Below are 19,532 nucleotides of genomic sequence, written 5' to 3'. Positions count from 1 at the left end.
CTGGCAAGCAGTGCTTCCCTGGGTGCAGGCAGCTAGGCCCCCACCTGCCCTTGGTCCTCCTACCCCTGCTCAGATTTTGAGAGCATAAGGCTCCATTGTCCCAGCACTGCCGGGGGCAGCCTCTCAATTCATCCTTGTCTTTAGTGGTTGGGAAATTCCCAGCCATGGGGGGCGGTAGGCAGGGGATGATACATCCCAGGTGTCCTATACCCCAACAGGAGGGACTCCATAAAGTTGACTCCGAGGGATTCCCCCCATTACCCAGAGCGGTCCGGGGCTGGACCCCAACCACGCTGCATCCCTGGGCAAGGAGAACCAGAGATTCAGTGCTCCTTGGCAGTGTGTCTTCGGGAGTTCTCCCAGCCTTAGAAAGCCCATCTTCCTGGCCCCACCCATAGGCAGCTACATCTATGAGGCTCAGGACCTTTAGACAGGCAGAGGACCCAGGCTCCTGCTCCCAGACCAAGCCATGGATCCCAGTATGAGGCAGACTGTCTCTAGTCAGTGGGGACCGCCACAAAGCTCATCCACCACCCAGAGGGCCTGTCCCATTCCACATAGTTGCTCAGACTACTGATGTGGTAGCAGACTATTTTTAACCCGTTTTTTGGTGGGGTGGGTGGGGAAACAGCTGGGAAGAGAGAGACAAGCTCTGAGAGTCAGAGAGGTCTAAAGGATGTAGGGAGACCCTGTGGGAGAAGCCAGTCCAGGCCTGCAGTCACTTCCCAACTCCCCTGGGCTGGAGCCCTCACCCCCATCAGGTGGGTGGAGGCCCAGATGCCAGGAGCAGAAAGGGGAGGAGGCCCCATTAGAACTGGAGCCTCTGAGGCTGCAGGAGCTTCCAAGACCTAAAATAACCCCTTGGCTGTGTTCAGGGAAGCCCCATAGCTGCTCCTGATTTCCTCCAGAAAATCCTACTCCCCTCAGAATCATCCCCCCCACTCCCCACCCCAGAGTGCCAAGCCAGCTATTAAGGCTGGAGAATACAAGTCCTGACTCCAGCTCCCTGGCCTGTGGCATGGCCAGCCAGACCCTGGTTGCCCTGGGGTGTCAGGGACAGGATGGCAACTTCTCTTGGCTGACTTTTGGGTCCTGGCCCACTCCCATACAACTGACCTCAATCCTTGGGTCTGTTGCCCTAAAAGAGATCCCAGGGGACCTCATCCTTGCCGTGGGGCTGTGCATTCCCCCAACCCCCCTTGAACACGGAGAGGGGAAGCCAGGTCCCAACACGCCTCCAAAGTGAAAAAGTGAAAGTCGCTCAGTCGTGTCTCTGTGACCCCATGGACGATACAGTCCATGGAACTCTCCAGGCCAGAATATTGGAGTAGGTAGCTGTTCCCTTCTCCAGGGGATCTTCTCAACCCAGGGATCGAATCCAGGTCTCCTGCATTGCAGGCGGATTCTTTACCAGCTGAGCCACAAGGGAAGCCTGCACGCCCCCAAGGAGAGCCTCAAGTCAGCTGAGGTCTGTGTGCAGCAGTGTGACAGCAAGTATGTCCCTGGCTGCCAGCCAGTCAGCGCCTCCATTAACCACACAGCGATGGGCACTAGTGTTCAGGGGGTCAGAGGTCAAGGCTATGGATCTCTTTCTTTTCTCCCCTTTGATTCCCCCCCTTGCAGGAGACGCAGCCTCACAGGTGATCTTATTTAAGAGAAAAATCAGTTGTACATTCCTCGGTATTTATCCTGTTTTCTGACCTCATTGTGGGTGGAGGGAGTCAAGGCCTGAGTGGCTGATGCCTGAAGGGACCTGAAATCTCTCTTCTCCATCAACCCCCCATCCTCACTCAGGCTCAGCAGGCCCAGGAAGGTGGCAGGGCTTCCTGCAGGCACTTCTTCTATCTCTTGCTTCCCTGTGCCTGGTGGCTCCCCAAGTGATAGTGGCAGCTGGGGATCCTAAAGCTCTGCAGAGTGGCCTGGACCTGGTGTTACAAGCATCCGGGGCTTCACGGGGAAAGGTGGGTAGTGGGTAATGAGGAAAAGTCCAGCAGGTGGCAAAGGGGAGGGCAGAGGGCACAGCCTAAGCTAAGTCCTGGCAAAGAAGCAGCTGTCACCTCCCAGAAATGGGGTAGCTGAAGTTCTGGCAGGGTTAGCCAGGGCTGAGCCAGGGAGGGGTGTGTGAATCCCTGGTTAAGAGCCTGGGATGTCCCCAAGCTGGAGGAGCTAGGGAAGTAGGGTAACTGCAGAGAGGAGGCACTGGAAGGAGATCTGGCAGAAAGACCATGGGGACCACCCCCAGGTGAAGGGGTCAGGCTTCAAGCTGCAGGGGAAGGAGGTGGGGCCTTGTTCTGTCTTAAAGGAGACAGAGGCCTCTCTGACTTGGGGCTCTCTGGAGGGCGGAGCGAGTGGGCTTCTCGGCACTGCTGGGAGTGGGTTGGAGACTCCTGGAGGAAGACTAAGGAATCCTAGGCAGCTGGGGAGGGTCAGAGTGCTGTCCTGGGGGCTGGGGGTGTGGGTAAGGGAAGAAAGGGGACAGAAAGAGACAGGAGAGGAGTCAAGCCAGAGAGAGGGCCCGGTGAAGCTGGGCTGGAAGAGGCAGTGGTGAGTCTCCCTCGAGGCCCACGGGCTTACATGCCACAGGATGCCCAGCGCTGAGATGGCAGCCAGAGTGTGCACCTGTGTACCCTACCGAGTGCCAGACCTGCCTGGCCCACCCTTTAATACCGCGGGACAAGCGTGGAGAGGGGACTGAAAGGTTCAATCTCCCCCTAGGAACACACAGCTGGTGAGCAGCAGAATCAGAATTCAACCCAGTCACCTCCCCAGCTACTATAGGGGTGGATTCCTGGGACAGGCTCCAGTCCACCCTCCTGGAACAGCCTGAGCCCCCATCTGGTGCTCCCTGGAGGCCTCTCCCACCCCACGCCCCCTGCCCTGCCCAGCTCCCAAGCCAAGGGAGGGAAGGTAGCATTTATGTTAATGTATGTTAATGAGGACTGGGTGCCACCGGAGTCAACCCTGCCGCATTCCTGGCACCTCCTCCCGCGGATTATGGAGGAGGAGGAGAGAGAGGGAGGCCCCACCCCCAAGGCCCCTCATCTCTCTCCCCACCCGCTCTCCCCCCTGCTGGGCAACGAAGAAAACAGAAGTGAGTGAGGAGCTGTGATGTGGCTGGTGGGGGGGGGGGCTCCCCCGTCCCGGAGGGGCTGACCTCAGCCAGGGAGGAATGTGCAGGAGGCGGAGGGCAGGGGCGGAGCGGATGGGGGTAGGGCCCCAGCCAGAGGCCCAGGCTTCCCAGTGGCCCCTCCCTCAACCCCTCCACCTCAGCTCTGACATGGCCCTCAGAAGGCAAGGAGGGGAGGAGCTCATCTTCCCGAAAAGGTGGGCCAACGGGTTCCTCTGGGAGCTTGGACACCAGGTTGGGGGTGGGTGAGGGCAATGCCAGACAGACCTTCCCGGGAGATCCCCTGGTGTGGCTAGCAGAGTGTCAGGAAGTCAGGCCTCAGTTGGGCTCTCCAGGGCCCGATTTCCACCGCTTATCCCCCCTTGCCTAAAGTCCTCCTCCGGGTAGCACGTCCTAGTCCCCACGTGGCCGGAAGAGGGAAAGGTTGAGCCAGCGGTTGGAGCCACCAGCCCTGATGGCTAAAGCAGGTGTGAGTGCGGAGCCAAGGCTCAACCCAGCCCAGGCTGGGCACCGAGAGGGTTGGCTGCAGTCTTCCATAAATGGATGTCCCACCCCAGCCCAGTCACACCACCACCGAGTCCAGGCAGGGTGCAAGGGGCACGCCCAGCTGAGAGTGAGGACTGTGGAGGCAGGTGCTGGCATTTGGCACGACAATCCAGTTATTTCCAGAAGGAAAAACCAAGGCCCTAGCAGGCTATACTGCTGACAGGCAGCACCAGGCACCCACGCTGCCTCCCCTGGTTGGTTCAGCTCTGTTGAGATCCAGGCCCAGGCTGCGTGAATCCAGAATCCTTGGGGACTTCCAGAGCCCAGTGTGACCCACTAACCCTAGAGAGCTGGCTCCATGAAGTCCCTCCCCAGGGTCTGCATACTCTGGGACCCAGGACTGAGAAGCAGAAAAGAGATCTTGTGGGGATGGGGACAACCTGAGCTCTCACCCCTGGGGATCTCCCTGCTCCGGGGACATCTGGAAGCTGGAAGGCAATGCCAAGGACTCACGTGGACCAGGGGACAGCCTGGTCCTTTTTGCTGGGGGTTGAGTCCCAGGATGTTGGAAAGATGGTGCAGGGGGTGGGGTGGGGGGATCCTGGTCTTATTAGCCAGTATGGACACTGGGTTATTGGGGGAGGGGCATGAAATAGAGCCTGGGACCCTGGGCCTGAAGAACTAAACGCAATGGGGTCAGGTAGGGGGCACCGTGGGGTTGGGTGGGGCCCTCAAAGGCACTTGCTGATCTTGGCTGCTTGGGTGGAAAATTGTAAACAGCCAAAGAATTTTGTTTGCTTGCATGGGGCCAGAGGAGGCTGCCCAGACCCAAAGCAAAAGAGCCTGGGAGGAGGGAGAGAGGCCATGTGCTGAAAGTCCTGGGGCTCAGGCAGGGCTGTGTCCCCCCACTCCCCCTCCTGAAGGCCCCTGGTCGTCCCACGGATGCCCACCCTTCACTGCCAACCAGCCAGCGAGACCAGGCCAGAGACACCAGGCCTGAGGCTCAGCTAAGAGAGGCAGGTCCCTCCCCTGCCCGTGGCTGGGCACAGACACCTCCACTCTAGGAACTTGCAGGAGATGCACCAGAAAGCCATGGCCTCCCTTGAAGACCCCTGGGGAGCTGCCAGTCAGCCTTGGGGAAAATGTAAGAGAATGCATTTTGAGGGAACTGAGGGGTGGAAGACGCCCACCCTCAAGCCCTGGCATGTTTACCCAGGTGGACCTGAGGACCCCCTTGGCCATGGTTGACATTCAGCTCCTCCAAGGAAGTACGCCTGGCAGTATCAACAGGGTGTGTCCCCCAGAGTCACCTTTAGGCCAAGGCCAGACCCTTAACAGTTGAGGTGTTTAGAAGCTCTGTCCTATCCTTGAAGCCCCCTGGGGTATCTCACTCTGGTGAGGCAGACCTTGCCTGCCACCTACACCCTTGGAAGAAAGACAGTCCATGGACATGACATAGAATGCCCCTCACCTTCCAACACAGACATGCGACCACTGGTCAGGACCGGTCTCTGACCAGTGCCAAAGTCAGACTGGTCTCCTGCTGTTGGCCTGCCCCTCCAGCCCTCTTCTCCCACCCAACACTGGCCGTCATCAGAGCTGCTGCCAGCCAGGTGGCAGAAGTACTAAGTCACCCAAGCCCTGTGGAAGGATGGGGGCTGGGTCTTCGGGGTCCATCAGATCTCCCGACTTGAGGACCCCTTTCCTAACCAGCCCTTCTCAGCAGACTCCTGAGGACCCAGGTGGCAGCTGAGCCTCCTCATTCCCCGCCAGCTCCCAGGCTGCGGAGGGACAGACAGGTGAAAGAACCGAGTCCCTGGGTGTGCCCTGTCTGCCCGTTCCCTCTGCGGTTCCCTCTGCCCTTCCCTCTGCTGGCTGCACAGTTCTGCCCGGGGCTACGAGGTCTCTATTGCTTCTTCCTCATTTGCCCTGACGGCATGCCCACCTTCCAGGACCTCTGTATGGGGCATCCTCTAGCTGTGAAGCCCCACAGGGGAGGGGTCGGCCCTGCCCGCCCCTCCCTCGTGCCCGCTACACTCTGGCCAGGCCACCAACTCCAGCCGGTCCCGGCTGCCTGCCCAGTCACCCGACCCGCCCCATAAACTTGACGGCGGGGCGGGCGCAGCTGGCTTGGTGGGGGCGGGGGCTGCTCCTTAAAGGAGCCGTCAGAGGGTGCCCGGGGCCCCTTGGCTTCTCCGACCTTCTCCAGGGTGAGAAGAGGCAGCAGGGTGAGGAGCCGCCGCTGCCGGAGCTCTTGGTGGAGTGTCGGGAGGCAGCCTGGCGTCCTGAGATGCCGCAGACCTCCTGGGCCTAGAAGAGGCAGTGGCAAGTGTCAGTGGAAGGAAGGAGGGAGGTGGGAGTCCTGGGGTGGGAGGGGTCTGGAAGCGGTGGCGGAGCTAGGGGGGGTGGTTTGGGGAGTGCGGTTTGGAACAAACGTGCTCCAGCAGCTGCGCCCCTCGCTTGATCGTGCCCCAGGACCTTGCCCCGTGCCAGGGCTACTGTGCCCGGCACCTGCCCAGCCAGCTTCTGGGAAGGAGGATGGGCACTGCAGCTAGAGCCTGGCCCCATGTGAGGGGTTCAGGGAAGAAGGACCCTGGCTCACAGAAGTGGTGGGGCTCAAAGATGGAGAAACCCTTGAAGGCAAAGATGGGATGGAGAGGCTGAGGGAGACGCCAGAGGCTGGAGAGGGAAGGACAGCTCCCCCGAGCTGGGGGGTGAGAGGCTGCCCCAGGCCCTTGGCTCTCCCCACTTGATTCCTCTTGGGTCTGAAGTCTGAGATCACAGCATTTCTGGGTGTGATCGGCCCCTCCCGCCCTCTGGGGTGGGGAGAGAGAGGTCCAGCACAAAGCTGGGGCTGCCGGGTCCAAGTGAGTGCAGCTCCTGAATCAGGAACTGAGGCGTCTGCCCTGCCTGGCCAGGCCTGGGTCTCCCAGCTAGCTTCTCCCTCTGAGAAGTGGGCTTCCGGGGTGTCTCAGAGTTGAAGCGATGATGGATGCTGCAGTTATATTTGCTCACCTGCATGTCCAGAGAGATGCGTACACTTGCGCACACATCCATACACACACGTGCGACACACATACATGCTTTCAAGGTGCACACCCCTGATATGTACATCCTGCATACACACACGTACACCCCGATATGTACATCCTGCGTACACATACGTACAATGCCATGTGTGTGCACGCACATGCATATCACACCTATGTGTACAATACAGCACATATGCCAGGTGGTCTCACATAGGTATCCACAGATATGCATGCAGACACACAACACACAGACGCCCAATACAGCTGTACAAAGGGCCCACAGAAGCACGTTCATGCTCACAGGCACCCACACCATCAGCTCCGGCTCCAAAGGTGCCTCTGTCTCTCTGAGGACCCGTGGGTGCACAGCCTCCTCCAGAGGCATGACCCCCTCTTGTTACACTCATACCCATGACCAGCTCGTTTTGCTCGTTGCACTTGGCACCTCTATAGGGACTGCAAGCAACCCGAATCCTCGTTGGTCCTCTGCCTCCTCCTGCAGGGAGGACCTTGCCTGTGTGCCCCAATGCCCCTAGCCCCAGTCCCTGGCTGGCATGAAGTAGGCGCACTGACTCGGTGAATTAATGCCTGTGGGTGTGTATGCAGGAGGGCGGGTTCCTGGCGAGGGTGACGTGGTGGGGCGGGCGCCTGCCAGTGTGGGGTTGACCCCGAGGGTGTGCCCAGCGTGGGTGTGTCTGTGATTGTGGCCAGACAGGGCACCCTGCGAGGGAGAGGAGGGCTCGGAAGTGGAATGCGACCCCCCAGCCTCTTTCCCTAGGGGCTGTAATCTGATCCCTGGGGACTCCCCCCCACCCCAGCCTCCCGCCCTCGCCCCTTGCTGCAACTCCTTCTCCTCCAGATCCCGGGGCAGAGTCCAGGGAGGCTCAAGGCTCCTCCACACGCGCCCGCTGAACCCTGAGCTCCCTGAGCCGCGGGGATGGGGCGGGCCGAGGCTGCCGCCATGATCCCGGGCCTGGCCCTGCTCTGGGCGGCAGGGCTGGGGGGTGCTGCCCCCAGCACCCCACGCCTCCGCCTCTCCTTCCAAGGTAGGTGCACCTGGCTGGGAGGCCCCAGCTCAGGGTGGGCAAGGAGAGGGGCCCAGGGTGGGTAGGGGGCACTGTGTTTGCTGTTACCTTTGTGTGTGCGCCACCCAGCTCCGGACTGGGGGGCACGCTCAGGCCATCTCCAGTTAACCCTCTCCTGGCTTCCGTCCCCAAGCTCTCTGCCCACATTCTCCTCATGCTTTCCCAGGAAGACCCCTTCTGTCCCCATGGCAACAGATCCTGCCTCTGCTCCATCCCCTGCTCCCAGGAAGGTTGAGGTGGGTGGGGGGGAGCATCAGAGCCACCTTCCCACACCCCCTCTCCACAGGGTGGTGACTAGGCTGCGACATCATACTGAACCCTGGCTGGTGGCAGAGAACCCTCAGCCTGATTTTGGGGTCGGGGTCCTGGCTGTCCCAGTATGCAGCCGTATCCCAGAACCCTTGCCTCCCTGTGCACCCGCCTGGAGACACTGCTTGTCTGAGCACGCCCTGGAAGCTCCACCTGCTTCCCCCATGGGGGTGGGGGGGGTGCTGCACTGCCCACTCTGGCAGCTTGGCCGGCACCTGGGTGGGCCTGTCCTCCCGAGTTGTAAACTCACACGCATGTAAATCCACCTGTGTGTGGGCCAGGTCACAAGTACAACCTTGGCCTGGAGGAAGCTTCTAGCATGACTGGCGAATCCTCAGTGTCCCCATCCCACAGAGCTCCAGGCCCGGCACGGTCTCCGGACCTTCAGGCTGGAGAGGACCTGCTGCTATGAAGCGCTGCTGCTCGATGAGGAACGTGGGCGCCTGTTTGTGGGCGCCGAGAACCACGTGGCCTCCCTCAGCCTGGACAACATTAGCAAGAGGGCCAAGAAGGTGCCAGAAACCCCACCACCACCCAGCCTCAGCACCAGCCCCCCAGGAAAGAGCCCCGGGGAGGTTGGGTCCCCTGAGTGGACACCCTCAGCTTAGAGACCGGGCCCTGTGTTCGCCCTTCCCCACCCTCCCCATAGCTGGCCTGGCCGGCCCGTGTGGAATGGCGAGAGGAGTGCAACTGGGCCGGGAAGGACATTGGCGTGAGTGTTGGCTGCCCGGGTGGGAGTGGGGCGGGTCAGCCCCTCACTCTAGCGATGGGCAGTGCTGAAACAGAGGGCCGCCTGTTCTGGCTGGGATTGGGGGCAAGAGGGTCGAGGTGGCTGAAGTCCGGAGGTAGTGAGTCAGGGTGGGGGGCTCATGTGATTCTTCTTGGGGGCCTCTGAGTCACGGGAGACAATGCAGGCCTCTGCTTCTCCATGAACCCATTCTGGGGAGAGGTGGGAGGGCCGGGCTTGTCACCAAGGGCACCCGGGTCCGTGTCGCCCACGTTAGTACTTGCCTGGGCTGATGCACCGAAGAAGAAGGGGTGGGGGCACCGCTGGCGAGCGGGGACCCCTTCAGGCCACCTCCCTGAGGGAGGCCTCCTTGTTCCTGACCCTGCCTGCCTGCGTGCTAGACTGAGTGCATGAACTTCGTGAAGTTGCTCCATGCCTACAACCATACCCACTTGCTGGCCTGTGGCACAGGGGCCTTCCACCCAATCTGTGCGTTTGTGGAGGTGGGCCAGCGGCTGGAGGTAAGGCTGGAGCTGGTCAGGGAGGGAGGTAGGGAGAGTAAGGAAGGAGGAAGGGCCTGTACTAGTAACTCCCTGCTGCCTCTCAGGAGCCCATGCTCCGGCTGGACCCTCGAAGGCTGGAGGATGGCAAGGGCAAGAGTCCTTATGACCCCAGGCATCGGGCTGCCTCCGTGCTGGTGGGTGAGTCCAAAGGCTGGGACCCCAGGAGAGCTCCTGGAACCTGCACCACCCCCCCAGAGACTCTAGCATCTTGTAAAGTCCCAAGACCCTCCCTAGAGTCCCAGGGATTCCCCATAGCCTCACTGATTCCCCAAGAGCCCCCAGAGGTCCCCCAACCTGCCATAGGAACCTTTGGCTTTGCTCAGCAGCCTTGCCGTATCTACAGGGGAAGAACTGTACTCGGGGGTAGCTGCGGACCTCATGGGCCGGGACTTCACCATCTTCCGCAGCCTGGGCCAGCGTCCAAGTCTCCGGACAGAGCCGCACGACTCCCGCTGGCTCAACGGTGAAAGGCTGGGGGTGGGGACTGTTGGGAGGGAGCTCTCATCTCCAACAGAGCAGGTGCTGAGTAAGGCACCTGCTTTCCAGATGCCTATCCTGGGTCAAGCCCTGCACTGGGCACTGGGTCAGAGGGCGAGACCAGATAGGTGTGACCCAGGCCCTCTTTGAGTTCAGACCTCAGAACGAATGCACGATAAGCTCAGTTCCAATGGCCAGGAGATACAGTGAGAGAACAGAGAAGGGGAGAGGAGACGAGGTGGGAGTGGTGGTGGTGGGAGTGGGAGGGTTGGGGACAGGAAGCCACTCTGCCGAAAAGAGGAATGAGCTAATTCCCAGAACACAGCAGGATTTCGGGAAGAGCATTCCAGGCAGAGGGAATGATGAGTGCAAAGGCCCCGGGGACAGGAACAAGCCAAGGAACAGACTCATGAAGGGAGCAATGATAAGGGGCCTGCCCTATGAGGAAAGGGTAGGGCTAGAGTACCTTATTCTGAGTGAGGGGACCCAGCGGAGTATTTGAAGCAGGAGTCAGGGCATCTACTTCCCTCTACAGAGGAAGATTCATAAGTGAAGGCAAAACCCAGATACCCAGGATCGCTCCTTTCTTGGTGCACTGGCATGGAGAACTGCCAGGGGAGGGGTGAGAGGCCCGCCACTGGCCAAGGTCACCTGCCTGTGAGCCCAGGTAGCCACGGTCTCTGCTGCCCTCTCGTGGCTGCTTCTTGACTCACAGGCCCTCATCTTGATCCTGTCCTGGGGAGCCCGTCGAACTTGCTTCTGGAGGTGGGGTGGTCAGCGGCTGCCTTGAGGACTTATGCTGGCTTAAAGAGAAGGGGAGGCAGAGCCAGGCAGGACCTCAGTGACCCCTCGCCTCCTGCTGTGGCCAGAGCCCAAGTTTATCAAGGTCTTTTGGATCCCGGAGAGTGAGAACCCAGATGATGACAAGATCTACTTCTTCTTCCGTGAGTCGGCGGTGGAGGCCACGCCGGCACTGGGACGCCTGTCTGTGTCCCGCGTTGGCCAGATCTGCAGGGTGAGGCCTTCCTGGGCCACATTCAGAGGTTCTGCCACCGCCCCTTTGCCTGTCAGGGCCTCACCCTCATCCCCTCCTACTGGCCCCTGCAGAACGACGTGGGTGGCCAGCGCAGCCTGGTCAACAAGTGGACAACGTTCCTGAAGGCGCGGCTGGTGTGCTCGGTGCCCGGTGCCGAGGGCGATACGAACTTTGACCAGCTCCGTAAGCGGCAGGAGTGGAGGGTGGGGTGTGGGCAGTGAACACAGGGGCACAGATCCTGGAGCCTGGCTCTGCACCCTCCCCCAACGTGGTCCCTTCCCTACAGAGGACGTGTTCCTGTTGTCCTCGAGAGATCGCTGGACCCCACTGCTCTATGCTGTCTTCTCCACATCCAGGTGAGGTGTGGGAGGCAGTGGGCAGGGTGGCCCAGGCTCCACTGGAGCCCTTCGCTCCACTGACATCTTCACCTGCAGCAGCATCTTCCAGGGTTCTGCCGTGTGCGTGTACAGCATGAATGATGTACGCCGGGCCTTCCTGGGACCCTTTGCACACAAGGAGGGGCCCATGCACCAGTGGGTGTCCTACCAGGGACGTGTCCCCTACCCCCGACCTGGCATGGTGCGTAGCCCAGGGACTGCCTCCACAACCCAGTTAAACCTGCAGGGTGGAGGACTTGGCCTGGGGTCTTCTTGGTGAATGTGATTTCTTCCTTTTTTTGGTTTTTTAATGGTTGGGAAAACATCCTCTTCATCAGACAGGGTTCCTCAGGGGAAGGTCATAATTCCCCCTCAGATTGCCAGGGCAGGGCTCTGTCCAATATCCGCCCCCTCATACACACTCCAAGTTCTGGGTGGTCTCCTGTGGAGGGCTGCCCACCCGGCCTTCTTATCCACTTCCTTGTCATGCCTCCTCCCCACCTCCCAGTGCCCCAGCAAGACTTTTGGCACCTTCAGTTCCACCAAGGACTTTCCTGATGATGTCATCCAGTTTGCCCGGAACCACCCCCTCATGTACAATTCGGTCCTGCCCATCGGTGGGCGCCCTCTCTTCCAACAAGTGGGCGCCGGGTACACCTTCACCCAGATCACTGCAGACCGTGTCGCAGCTGCTGATGGATACTACGATGTCCTCTTCATTGGCACAGGTCAGGGTCCTGCCATGACCACCCACAAAACCCAGCGCAGGCTCTTTGGCCTATTAGTGGAATTTCCCTGTGTTCAGACCCATTTCCATATGTTTCCTGGGGCTGTGTCCCCCATCTCCTTCTGGATGATGCTCTGATTGCTCCAACCCACATTCTTCACCTCTCCAGCCGTGCTGCGGGTAGAGGCATCAGAAGCAAGGAGACCCCTGGCCCTAGCTGTCAGAGGGCACAAGGAGTCACCCCCTCTTCTCATCCCTACAGATGCAGGCACAGTGCTGAAGGTGATCTCCGTCCCCAAGGGCGGCTGGCCAAATGCTGAGGGGCTGCTCCTGGAGGAATTACACATGTTTGAGGTGAGGCCTAGCCCCCACTGCCTGGGGGACCCCCAACCCATGGAGCCATGATCCCAGAGCCCCTCCTCCTTCTCAGGACTCAGCTGCTGTCACCAGCATGCAAATCTCCTCTAAGAGGGTAAGTGACCAGAGTGCTTGGGGGTGGAATGGACCCAAAGTGTTCCCAGGTGCCCCCACTCCCATTCTTTTGGTGATGATAAGCCCCAATTTCCATTTCAAGGACAGGCTCTGTGACTTGAGACCCCAGTGTTCCCTTTTGTCAAATGGGGGGAAGGGATCCCTGACCTATGGGAGTTTGGCACTGGGCCTCCCTCAGTCAGCCTGGAGCCTTATTCCCCTAGCACCAACTGTACGTAGCCTCTCGCAGCGGGGTGGCCCAGATCCCGTTGCACCGCTGCGCTGCCCACGGCCGTGCCTGTGCCGAATGCTGCCTGGCACGTGACCCCTACTGTGCCTGGGATGGGGCCAAGTGCACTCGCTTCCAGCCCAGTGCCAAGAGGTGAGCAGGGTCAAGGACGTGCTGCCTGGAGGGAGTCTTTATCCATCCCTGGCTAAAAGACGCACTCACGGAGGCTCTAATGTCCCCGATCCCCAGGCGGTTCCGACGGCAGGACGTAAGGAACGGCGACCCCAGCACACTGTGTTCCGGGGGTGAGTGTCTCAGCTGCTCTCATCCCTCAGCGCTTAAAGACTGCCCCACCCTGTCCTGCTTTGCCTGAATCTGACATTCCCTTTGCCCCCAGACTCATCCCACCCTGTGCTGCTGGAGCAGAAGGTGCTGGGTGTGGAGGGAGGTAGCGCCTTCCTGGAGTGTGAGGCCCGCTCGCTGCAGGCGCACGTGGAGTGGACCTTCCAGCGCGCGGGGGAGTCGGCCTACACTCAGGTGAGCCTCCCCCACCCCCTCCCCAAACAGGCACTGTTCCAACCCTAACGTCCAGAAAGTGATTAATGAGGCCCTTGGCCCGCTCCGCACGTCTACATGCGATCCAGCCCCGCCCAGTGAGTCTCAGCCCAATCAGACCCCTAACGCCCAATTGGGGCCCGCACTCGGCATCCAGGTGAGGCCCCATTCCTCTAACTAGGCGCCTGACATCCCCGCCCCATCGGAGAGAAGCCCCGCCCTTGCCCCGCCCACTGAACTCTCCGACCCGCCCTCACTTGCAGATAAGCCCCGCCCCCGCCCGTTCCTTAAAATCCTCGCCTCCCGCTGATCCATCAGCAGGTGCCTGCGGAAGAGCGAGCTGAGCGCACGAGGAGGGGATTGCTGCTGCGCGGGCTGCGGCGTGGGGACTCCGGCTTGTACCTGTGTGCAGCGGTGGAGCAGGGCTTTTCGCAGCCACTGCGTCGCCTAGCGCTGCACGTGCTGAGTGCAGCACAGGCTGAAAGACTGGCCCGGACCGAGGATACTGCGCCAGTCGCCCCGCCGGGCCCCAAGCTCTGGTACCGGGACTTTCTGCAGCTGGTGGAGCCCGGCGGTGGTGGTGCGAACTCCCTGCGAATGTGTCGCCCTCAGCCCGCGCCGCGCCCACAGGTCCCTGAGTCACGGAGAAAGGGCCGCAACCGGAGGACACACGCCCCAGAGCTGCGGGCTGAGCGGGGCCCACGCAGCGCAGCGGACTGGTGACTTGGCCGTCCCCATGCTGGGAACTGGGGAGGAGGCTGCAGGAGGGAGAAGGGGCACACAGACCCTGGGAGACGGCTAGGGGCCCGGCGTTTCCTGGTGGAGGGAAGACACCGACTGACAGGCCCTGGCCAAGGGGCAGCCATGCTGGCTTATTTATTAACAAGAGGATAACCCTTGAATGTAACCCCGATAGGGGCGGCCTAGGCTGGGCACAGGGTCCGGCTGGTCGGGAGGAGGCAGAGAAGCAGGGTTTCCCGGGTACTTGGGTGGGAGTGGTGCCCGGAATGCCCACCCTGGGGGAAGGACCACCTCTTTGGGCAATGAGCAGAAAGCTGTGAACAGGCTGGGTGGGTGGGGTGGGGCAGGCCGACTGTACTAATGCAATAAACACATTTTCAGTCAAAGCTGGAATGGCCCCAGCAGACAATTGCTGGTCTTAGTGTTGCCGACCCAGGTTCTTGGACTCTTTAATCAATAGAAGTTGATAAGAGGCCAGATGAGAAATTCAGGCAAAGGCTTCGTTGGGCTCATGCTGCAGAACAAGGGAGTGAAAATAAGCCACAGGTGCCCAACAAGCAACAGCTGCTCTCGCTTGCTTGCGGTTGTGGGGGTGGGGGAGGAGGGCAGGAGGGGTGAGCTGGTTCCTTAAATGGGGTGAGGTAGGGTCAGATCCATGGTTCAGGCAGTAGGAGTGGTTTAGGCGGTCAGCCCACCCCCTTGTGGTGGTGTGGCAGTTGGTTTTTTGGTCTTTTGTTTTGGGGGGGGGGTCTTTTTGTATCTTGTTTATAATTTGCCCCAACCGCAGGTGTGTATAGTTGCTTTTAGTTGCTTACAGCAGGGTTCCCCAACCTCCAGGTCTAGGACTAACACTGATCTGTGGCCTGTTAGGAACTGGACTGCACAGCAGGAAGTGAGCGGAGGGCAAGCCAGTGAGCAAAGCTGCTTCTTCTGTGTCTTGCCATTGGTTGCATTACCAGCTGAAACCACCCCCATCCCTCCCATCTGGTCCCTGGAAAAATCTGTCTTCCAATCCCTGTTGCCCAAATGGTCAGGGGACTGCTGCCTTATAATCTCTTTGTAGTCCCTTGCTCCAGGAGATGTTTGTCCAAGTGAAGTACTGCAGCAAAGGGTCCCATGTCCCAGCCTGTCTGATTCCCCTCTAGGGAGTTCTACACCCCTTATTCTTAAGGATTAAGGGGTTGAAGGTTTCTTCTGAAACCGCAGATCCTAGCCTACCCTAAAAGTGTAGAAGTCCCTTGCTGACTGCTTTCGGGGACCTCGGTTCCCCTCAGCTGGAATCGGTTGAAGTCCTTGAGCCATCATGAGCCTTACTTGAAAACTGTTGGGACCTAGAAAACACAAACTTAACCAAAGGGTTAAACAGACAAGGGCCAAAAGGGAGAACAGTAAAAAGCCCCTAGAGCAGGGGTCACCAACCTCCAGGATCTAATGCCTTGACATGAGATGGAGCTGATGTAATAACAGAAAAAAGTTCACAATACATGCAATGTGTTTGAGTCGACCTGAAACCACTCCCCTACCCCGTGCCCATGGAAAAATTATCTTCCAGGAAGCCGGTGCCTGGTGCCAGAAAGGTTGGGGACTGCTTCACTTAAGGGTCTAGAAACCAGGATAAGGTTTGAGAGGGCTTCCCTAACTGCTGACCAGGCAGCGAAGGCAACAGCGCCCCTGCCAAAATTGTGAAGCCATTGCTGCTTGGGTGTCTTATTTCTTTAACTTTTCTCTTTGCTGTTGCATTGATTTAGGTGCAGCAGGAAGTGTTAGTTACCCCACAAATTGTGCCTTGTTCTGTCAGGTAATCAAGAACTAGATGGTTATCAAGAGGTAAATACATTAACTCAAGTAACAAGAGAGGACTTAAGTCCCGTTAAAGCTTGCTCTTGTCAGTTTTATCACAGAATTAAGCTGTCTGGTGGGATTTCTCAGTGTGGCTTCTTGATAGGGAAAGCTACCCCATGGAGCTGCCAGTCCTGTGGCCAGCCCTAGGAAGTGAACATTATTATTTATTTAGGTATTCAGTGGCAGACACTTGGGATCTTTGATTTTCCTTGCAACGTGTGTGATCTTGTTCCTGACTAGGGATGGAACCTGGACCTCTGGCATTGGGAGTGCAAAATCTTAGCCCACTGGACCACCAGGGAAGTCCCTGAAGTGGACATTGTTAATGCAGTTACAGGCCATAGCTTGGACTTTCCTTGTGGCTCAGCCATAAAGAAAACTGCCATACAGGAGACATCGGTTCAATCCCTGGGTCAGAAAGATCCCGTGGGGAAGGAAATGGTGACCCTCTCTAGTATCCTTGCCTAGAAAATCCCATGGACAGAGGAGCCTGGTGGGCTACAGTCCATGGGGTTGCCAAAGAGTGGGACACCACTTAGCCACTAAACAACAAAATAAAGCCTTGTGAATATCAAGTACCCAGAAGCACCAATTTTCAATTTGTTGTTATAAGAAATGACCACAAGGTGGCAGCATTTCTCCCTGCCTGACTCGATTCCTTGGGCAACCAGAGCCTTAGGGGAAGTCCCATTCCTGGGTTGTGACTTAGAGTGGGATGTGCCAGAAACAACAGCCAAGGGCTTGTGTCTTCTTATTTCTTCCACCTTACCCTTCACCACCCCAGACAAATCCAAACCCCTGCAAACCTGCTACAGTGAGGGTGCTGAGGGTACTCTTGGTAGGGTGAGTCTAAGGCAGAAGGTTGGAGATGGAAACACCCCCACTAGGAGACCTGAAAACCGGGTGAATTTACAAAGCTCTTCCATCCATCCCTGGGACTTTCCTGGCAGTTCAGTGGTTAAGATCCACACTTCCAGGGCAAGGGGCCCGAGTTCCATCTGTGGTTGGAGAACTGAGATATTGCGTTCCATGTGGTGTGGCCAAGAAAATTGTTAAAAATAACTAAAAATGTCAAAAAAAAAAAATCTTCTAGCTCACAGAATCCACCATCCTTTGGGTACGCTAGGTTTGCCTTAGCTATAGGAGGGTCTGACTGGATCTGGAGACTGTGATCTTAGGGGAGCAGGCACTACAGGGCCAAGGGAGGTTCTCTGATGACACAGCCTCCCTAGCCCCCTTAGCTTTACCACCCTCTGGCCATGAGACCAAGCCTGCTCAGGCTCCAGGGCTGTGACACAGGCCAAGGTGCCAGAAGCCTGAAAAAAAATACAATAGGGATTTATTTTCTTTTTGTTAGACTTGTATTTTGGCATATACTTGATTGATCACGTAGCTTTGGTCAAGGCGTCCAGCGACATGATTCAGTTATACATACACTGGTATCCTTTGTGTGTGCGCTCAGCTGTGTCTGACTCTGTGACCCCGTGGGCTGTAGCCCACCACGCTCCTCTGTCCATGGAATTTTCCAGGCAAGAATACTGGAGTGGCTTGCCATTTCCTCCTCCAGGGGGAATCCCAACCAAGGGATAGAACCCAGGTCCCTTGTGTCTCCTCCATTGGTAGGCGGATTCTTTAACACTAGTGCCGCCTGGGAAGCCCTGTATCTAGTCTTCATTGGATTCTTTTCCCATGTAAGTTCTGACAGAGTTGTTCTCATTACCTACTTTCTGTACGTATGTATGTGTTAAACACAACCTCCGCATTTCTCCCTCCACCCTGCACAGCTTCCCCCTTTGTAACCCAGTTCCTTTTCAAAGTCTGTGAGTCTGTTTTGTCAGTTCATGATGATCAGTTTTAAAATTCCACCTGTAAGAAAAGTCACACAATATTTGTCTTTCGTGATCATCTCCTGGTCCATCTATGTTGTTCCAAATGGCAGTATTTCATTCTATACCTGTGGCTGAATATATATGTGTGTGTGTGTACGGCGTCGATATTAAGCTTTAACCTGTCAGTGGACAATTTGCTGATTCTGAGTCTAGGCTACTGTAAATAGTGCTTCAGTGAACACTGGGGTGCATGGTGTCTTTTTGAATTATGGTTTTTGCGTAACGTTGGCCCAGGCGTGGGAATGTCAGATCCTGGGCTTAGCGCTCTCAACAGTTTTTTTCAGGCATTCGGAGACTGTCGTTCAGTGGCTGTTGCCAAGGTACATCCCACTCACAGTGTAGGGAGGTTCCCTTTCCTCCAGGCTCCCTCCCATATTTATTGTTTGTTGACTTTCGATGATCGCTGTTCTCACTGGTGGGATTTGATTGCTTGTCGTTTTGATTGGCTTTCCTGTAACTGGGATACTGACCATCCTGTCCTGTGGTGGTTTGGTTTTGTTTTTTCTCCTTAAAGGTTGTAAGGAAAATGTAGCTGGTGCAGTTGGGCTCTTGAAAGCCACTTGTGTTTGGATTTGGTTTCTGCATTTTATTTCTGCAGTACCCGCCCAGGACATTCCCTGAGGGCAGCTGTCATCAAGCGCTCCCAAAACCTTGCAAATTGGAGGTGCCAGTGAGCACCGCTTGTCACACTGTAGTAAACAGAAATGTCACTTTTTCACGCCCACCTCTGGTTCCTTGGGCAACCAGAGCCTTAGGAAAAGTTGGCTTCCCGGGCTGTGAATTTGAGTGTAATGTGGCTGAGCAAACACCCGAGGGTTTGTATCTAATTATTTCTCCCCCTAAAGCTCCCCCTACTCTTTGCCTCCAGAATAATCTCAACCTGGGACACAGCACCCTGCTGAGGTGCCTAGGAGGCTGCACCTTCAGGAAGGAGGCTTGAGCTGGGGATCCTAGCACCAGGAGCCATGGAGGAGGTGGGGTGACTTTACCAAGGTCCTCAAGGCCAGAGGGTCGGGCCACCATCCTTTGGGTGCACTAAGGTTGGTTTAGCTGCAGGAGAGCCAACCTGGACTGGGGGACCCTGGTCCCAGCCACTACAGGTTTAAGAGAGGGCTCAATTAAGGGTGCCCTCCCTGGCTGTCTTGAACCCACCAGCCATTGACGAAGTCTGCTCAGGCCCCAGGGATGTGACTAAACAGCCCAAATCATGGAGGCTGCAAGGAAGAAACTAGACATCGCTCTTCTTTATTTTCATTTCATACAGATGATATGCTGGAGTGTTGTCGATGTGCAACGTTCTGTGTTGTCAGGGTGCAGCCACCTGATTCATTTACTACATATATGTACAGAATATCTATTCTGTTGGGGGTTCTTTTGCCATAGAAGTTACTGCAGAAGGACGGGCAGAGTTCCCTGTGCTGAATATCTAGCTTGTGGATTATCTATTAGCGATACATATTTCTCTGTATTTGTTAATTGACCTGCTAATTCATCCCAGGCCCTTCACCTGTGTGTGTGTGTGTAACCCTATATTTGTGTTTGAATTCTGAGAGTGTCCTTTTGTTTTGTAAATTAGTTTCTTTGTATATCTTTATACATTTTGCCTAAGAAGACATCATATGCGATTGTCTCCTGTCACTTAGTGTACGATCCTCCAAGGTACCTCCATGTGGCATAACTTCATTTGGCTTTTCATGGCTGAGTAATAGTCCATTGCATACATTTACCACATCTTTTTTAATCTTTAACCTCGTGGTGGATATTTTGCTGGTTCTGTCTTTGCTATAGGAAGCAGTGCTGCAGTGAACTGCTGGGGTACATGTATCTTTTTGAATTACGGTTTCTCTGGGTAGAAGCTC

General features: G+C 57.2%; 1 protein-coding gene across 10 annotated transcripts; it reads left to right on the top strand.

Annotated features, from left to right (window-relative positions):
- The first annotated feature begins 3,217 nt into the window (after positions 1–3,217).
- On the top strand, positions 3,218–14,292 carry SEMA3B (semaphorin 3B). Of its 10 annotated transcripts, none has more exons than XM_070776662.1 (20): positions 3,218–3,324; positions 5,327–5,944; positions 7,148–7,221; positions 7,505–7,691; positions 8,394–8,551; positions 8,689–8,751; positions 9,168–9,287; positions 9,374–9,467; positions 9,673–9,792; positions 10,676–10,821; positions 10,914–11,025; positions 11,129–11,198; positions 11,277–11,421; positions 11,728–11,947; positions 12,209–12,300; positions 12,377–12,418; positions 12,642–12,799; positions 12,896–12,951; positions 13,044–13,183; positions 13,520–14,292. In XM_070776662.1, the coding sequence occupies exons 4-20, from the start codon at positions 7,583–7,585 to the stop codon at positions 13,922–13,924; spliced, it is 2,250 nt and encodes a 749-aa protein (XP_070632763.1). In that variant the 5' UTR covers positions 3,218–3,324; positions 5,327–5,944; positions 7,148–7,221; positions 7,505–7,582; the 3' UTR covers positions 13,925–14,292. The 10 variants fall into 10 exon arrangements, with proteins under 10 accessions (XP_070632763.1, XP_070632762.1, XP_019840443.2 ...); XM_070776661.1 differs by having other exon boundaries at positions 7,148–7,239; XM_070776667.1 differs by adding an exon at positions 7,897–7,966 and having other exon boundaries at positions 3,220–3,324; positions 7,148–7,691; positions 13,520–14,291.
- The last annotated feature ends 5,240 nt before the right edge of the window (positions 14,293–19,532 follow it).

The sequence above is a fragment of the Bos indicus genome, chromosome 22, assembly GCF_029378745.1.
Source record: "Bos indicus isolate NIAB-ARS_2022 breed Sahiwal x Tharparkar chromosome 22, NIAB-ARS_B.indTharparkar_mat_pri_1.0, whole genome shotgun sequence".
NCBI classification, from domain to species: Eukaryota; Metazoa; Chordata; class Mammalia; order Artiodactyla; family Bovidae; genus Bos; species Bos indicus.
The sequence above is the reverse complement of the archived record's forward strand: the minus strand, read 5'-3'. Positions and strand labels throughout refer to the sequence as shown.

Bases quoted from the DNA above. Each gene is read 5' to 3' on its own strand.
- SEMA3B (XM_019984884.2), top strand. From the start codon at position 7,583: ATGGGGCGGGCCGAGGCTGCCGCCATGATCCCGGGCCTGGCCCTGCTC. The intron at 7,692-8,393 runs GTAGGTGCACCT...CCCATCCCACAG, and splicing joins CCTCCGCCTCTCCTTCCAAG to AGCTCCAGGCCCGGCACGGT. The intron at 9,288-9,373 runs GTAAGGCTGGAG...GCTGCCTCTCAG, and splicing joins AGGTGGGCCAGCGGCTGGAG to GAGCCCATGCTCCGGCTGGA.